The 5,021-nt window shown below is 50.1% G+C and overlaps 1 protein-coding gene across 1 annotated transcript in view; it reads right to left on the reverse strand.

Annotated features, from left to right (window-relative positions):
• Positions 1 to 5,021, reverse strand: part of vps13b (vacuolar protein sorting 13 homolog B) — a 109,977-nt gene that overhangs the window by 16,800 nt on the left and 88,156 nt on the right. Inside the window, exons 42-49 of the mRNA XM_016559011.1 lie at positions 3,273 to 3,428; positions 2,564 to 2,827; positions 2,031 to 2,114; positions 1,781 to 1,956; positions 1,301 to 1,483; positions 840 to 1,047; positions 546 to 734; positions 313 to 456 (exon numbers count right to left, since the gene is read on the reverse strand). Coding sequence (XP_016414497.1) covers positions 313 to 456; positions 546 to 734; positions 840 to 1,047; positions 1,301 to 1,483; positions 1,781 to 1,956; positions 2,031 to 2,114; positions 2,564 to 2,827; positions 3,273 to 3,428 — 1,404 coding nt within the window. The remainder of the gene's footprint in view (positions 1 to 312; positions 457 to 545; positions 735 to 839; positions 1,048 to 1,300; positions 1,484 to 1,780; positions 1,957 to 2,030; positions 2,115 to 2,563; positions 2,828 to 3,272; positions 3,429 to 5,021) is intronic.

Below are 5,021 nucleotides of genomic sequence, written 5' to 3' on the forward strand. Positions count from 1 at the left end.
AGATTGTAAAAATGCAGAAAGTTTTCTGTGAGGGGTAGGTTTAGGTGTAGGGCGAGTTTGTACAGTATAAAAACATTATGCCTACGGAGAGTCCCCAAAAAATAGCAAACCAGACATGTGACTGTTTGTGTATGTGTGTGTGTGTGTGTGTGTGTGTGTGAGTGTGTGTGACTGTGTGTGTGTGTGTGTGTGAGACTGTGTGTGTGAGTGAGACTGTTTGTGTATGTGTGTGTGTGTGTGTGTGACTGTGTGTGTGAGACTGTTTGTGGGTTTGTGTATGTGTGTGTGTGTGTGTATGTGTGAGTGTTGTACCTGCTCAGGTGTGGTTGTGTGTTGTGACATCACAGCTCTACACTTGATAGTGTTTGTCGTGTTGTTCACCAGGACGGTTTTATCCTCAATCTGCAAAACCTGAATCCCGTATTTCACTGAAGATGACACACAAAACTGACAGAGCTGAAAGAGAGACAGACTTCAGTCACTGATTCCAGATTAAACTCACCCATGCAGACACAGATCACCGTAATTATAAAACACACACACACCTTGAGTTTTCCCGGCTGAGTTCCGAGTGTGATGTCCGTGTGTATGTATCCCTCCTCATCCAGCAGCAGGACGTCTGCTCCGCCCCCCTCCGGCCACCGCGGCGACGACACCTCACGGACCAATCGCACGGCAGGAGACTTGTGCACCGTGTTAGTGTGCGGCCAATAGATGCCGATCTGGAACGCGTCCTGTGTGTCACACACACACACACGTTCATTCGGGACAGACGTTACAGTGATCATGCTCTCACTCAGGTATATTGCTGTGATGCGGACAGACAGACAGACAGATACCTTAAAGTTGGGCGGTACAATGGTTTTCCCGGCTGGTATCTGCACTATAATGCTCTCTGCCTCAAACATCCAGAGGTCCCAGTGCGAGCGGTTCACCAGAAGAGCCCACGGCAGCAGCTCCACCAGCAGCGTGTTCAGACCCGCGCGCCACGCACTCAGACGCACCTGCATCGGACTGTCCCACTGCGCCACCGACTCCACCGCACACCTGCACACACACACACGCGCACACTCACACGCACGCACGCACGCGCACACGCACACACACACACACACACACACGTGTGCTGAGCAGCTGCGGATGTCAGTTTATCACACCGCTCTGAAAGTGATTCTAGTGATACCGTTCCTCTTTGTTAATGTTACAGTTGTGGTGTGAACACTATTATTACAATTTTATGGATATAGTTATAGATTGAATGCATCAAATGACACGTGTGTGTGTGTGTGTGTCTGCGCACCTGTCTGTTTGTCGGCTGCTGTAGGGCCACACCGGACCGCTGGATGTCTTCTCTCCGTAGAAGTGCTCTAGAACATCCTGCTGGTTCTGGTTCTGGTTCTCTTCTGCTGCTGCTCTGCTCAGGATCTGTTTGATAACAGCAGTGGACACAGGAACTGCACAGTGAGACGCGTCCTCTTCCTCCCTGGAACACAAACACACAATCAGCGTGAACGAGAGCAGGTCCAGTGCATCATGGGTAATGGGTCAAAAGCAACAGCCAAGACACAAGGAAGGAGGGAGAAGAGGAACTTTACAAGCTCCTGTCTGCGGTTCACTCAGACGAACACGAGAGAGAGTGTGTGTGGCTACGACTGTCTGTCTGAGCCTAACCACAGACACACACACACAGAAACACACACACAGACCGCAGGGAGAGATTCCTGTGTGTCACTACAGAACGAGAGTTTGAGAGTGTGAGTGAGTGAGTGAGTGTGTGTACCTGGCCTGGAAGGTGAGGTGGTGTGTCAGATCTTCCTCCACGCTCAGCAGCGCCTCCTGGTGGCCGCGGCCGTGAATGAGCTGCGTGTCTCTGTGACCCAGACTCCTCTTCTCCACGTGAACCAGAACCGGATCCGGCAGGTGACTCCACATCATGAAGAGAGGACTGAACACAACCTGAACACACACACACATGCAGCATCAGTGCATGAGACGAACACGTGTGTGTATGTGTGTGTGTGTGTACTCACCACTCTCCGCTGCATGTGTGTGTTTGGCTCCAGCAGGATTCGTGTGCACCAGACATGCAGCAGTGATCCATTAGAACACGGCACCTGCACACGCACACACACACACACGCTTGTTACGACACCCTGATGGTTCGGCCTGTAATCTGTCATTTCCTGAGCTTGAACACAGCGGCTGATGTTGCTCATTCAGTGAGTCTCTGGACAGGAAGTGCAGGGGTGGACACAGGAAGAACAAACTATCCATGGTCTCACAGCACAGTCCCATCAGACGTGATCACGCCACACACTGTGCGTCTCAAGAATGTGTTTCAGATCAGACGTCATGAGATGATCTTGTGTATTGCTCTTGTAACACTGACAGGACGAGCTGCGTTTGTTTCAGTTACACTATTGATACAGCTGACGGGAGGATCGTTCATTCTGATTATTGATGTTTAATACATGCACCTGTTTATTGAACATCATTCTGCTGGTTAAATCAGTACAGTGTGCTCACAGTGATCCGTCTTTACTGATTATTGACGGCGACTCACCTGCACCACAGAGCTGCTGTGTTTGTCGCTGTGATCCAGACAGACGTCCTGTGACCAGGCGTCATCACCGCAGGCGCGCACACACAGCTCCGTCAGCTCCGCGTCCTCCAGCACAAACGAGGCCAGTTTGCTATCTGGCTCCAGACGGGTGACACGCTCACGCAGCTCCAGCTGACCGTCCTGACCCGTGTAGTGCTGCACCAGCCGCAGCTCGATGCACTGATGAAGAAAACTACACACCACCTGCCTGCCACAGATGATCACCTGACAGAGAGAGAGAGACGCGAGAGTGAGAGAGTGTGTGTGTTTGAGTGTGTGTGTGAGAGAGTGTGTGTGTGTGTGTGTGTGTGAGAGAGTGTGTGTGTGTGTGTGAGTGTGTGTGTGTGTGAGTGTGTGTGTGAGTGAGTGTGTGTGTGTGAGTGAGTGTGAGTGTGTGTGTGTGTGTGTGTGTGTGAGAGAGTGTGTGTGTGTGTGTGAGTGTGTGTGTGTGTGAGTGTGTGTGTGAGTGAGTGTGTGTGTGTGAGTGAGTGTGAGTGTGTGTGTGTGTGTGTGTGTGTGAGAGAGTGTGTGTGTGTGTGTGAGTGTGTGTGTGTGTGAGTGTGTGTGTGAGTGAGTGTGTGTGTGTGAGTGAGTGTGAGTGTGTGTGTGTGTGTGTGTGTGTGAGAGAGTGTGTGTGTGTGTGTGAGTGTGTGTGTGTGTGTGTGTGTACTTGTTTCTGGACTCCTGTGAGCTGTTTGACTCTGATGATGAGAGTGGCTGTCTGTCCTCTGTGTTGGATGGTTCTCAGTAAAGTCCCTGCGTCGTCGACACTGAAGGGTTCGGCCCAGCGCCAGTTCCCCCAGCCCTCCATGCAGATGTGCAGCAGCTGAAACACACACAGTGTCAGTATCAGTGCAGCAGGGACAAAACTGCAACGTCCACCAATTTACCGGCCATAAATATTATTTTTACTGGCTGTGAGACTGTATTTGCTTTTTTTTTTCTGATAAAATTTGTGAATGCAATTTATAATGGGATTTTTTTTTTATATTATGATTGATGATTATTTTTGTTTATGTATATATATGTGTGTGACTCTGCAGTGAGCGAGCTCTGTTCTGCTGTTCATCACACACTAACCCTGTTTGTCAGATTCTGGTAACACTTGATCCACATATGAACAAAAACACTCAAACATCATCTCATGATCATACAGAGAGACAGCAGCACAATAACACAGACACACACACACACAGAGAGTATAACAACAAAACACGTGAGACAGGCAGGACATGACTAGCACTTACACAATGCGTTCATTAGATCCCGATTTTCCAAACAAACTTACAGATACTCCCTTCACTGCACATGAGTGTGTGTGTGTGTGTGTGTTCATGCTGAAGTGCTGGCAGTGTGAACTCTTGTTTATCATTCCTATGAAGTGTTCATGAATCTGGAGTCTGACAGAGAGCCTGTTGGGTCAGAGTGAGATCACATCGACTCTGAACTGCGCCGCTCAAACTGTAAAGTCAAACAAATTAGTGTGCGGGTCAAGGCGCGCAGTGACCGCGGTCAGGCCTGATCCTCGCGCTTTCCCGGCCGTTTGAAGGTGGATTCCGTTACGAAAACACGGCCAATCAAAGGCTGAAGTCAATTTGAGCAGATCTTCCTCCTCCAGAGGGCTGCCGAGTGGAAATGACATAATTTCTCAGATCTCTGCGCCGTATTACTCATCAGGAAGCGGCGGCCCGAGCACCTCGACCTTCTTTACTTTTACAACAGCCCATTTTCTAGCGCCTGTGGCCGAGCGCGACCTTCAGGGAGAAGCCATAACAGCGGCCCTCGCCTCACATCAAACACCCGCCGCACGTGTTTGAGTTCAGCCGCGAGACAAACGGCCAACTGGACAAGCAAAACACACGTAAGAAACACTACGACCTGAACGAAATGACAAAACATGCTGCGACCGTGACGGACGTCAAACACAGCGACTGACACCAAACGCATCATCTGGAGGAACCGTGCTGATTTGATATCAGTGTTTTCACTGCATTACAGTTGCTGAAACTCATGGGTTTGACGTTTCTGAGCGCAGATATTCACATGTAGCTGCGTAACCACGGAAACCAGCACAAACACGCAGCTCCCACTCATGAGTCGTTCACACACCCATCCACACCAGCAGCCGTAACTCAAACTGATCTCTGGGAAATTATGGACGCAGCTATAATTGCGATGGGCCGCCTGGGGTTCGTTCACTATTCAGGGACTCGACGTGCTGTTGGCTGCGCATGACCTCATCACAGCCCGAAGGAGTTTGTTTCTGTGTCCAAACAGCCAGCGTGTGAAAGAGGCCCGAGGACGCGCTAAAACTGCAAGATTTATTCATTATCTGTGTGTGAGAGTGTGTGTGTGAGTGAGTGAGAGAGTGAGTGAGTGTGTGTGTGTGTGTGAGAGAGTGAGTGTGTGTGTGTGTGTG

This window comes from Sinocyclocheilus rhinocerous, unplaced genomic scaffold, assembly GCF_001515625.1.
Source record: "Sinocyclocheilus rhinocerous isolate Xijiao unplaced genomic scaffold, SAMN03320098_v1.1 scaffold828, whole genome shotgun sequence".
Taxonomy (NCBI): Eukaryota; Metazoa; Chordata; class Actinopteri; order Cypriniformes; family Cyprinidae; genus Sinocyclocheilus; species Sinocyclocheilus rhinocerous.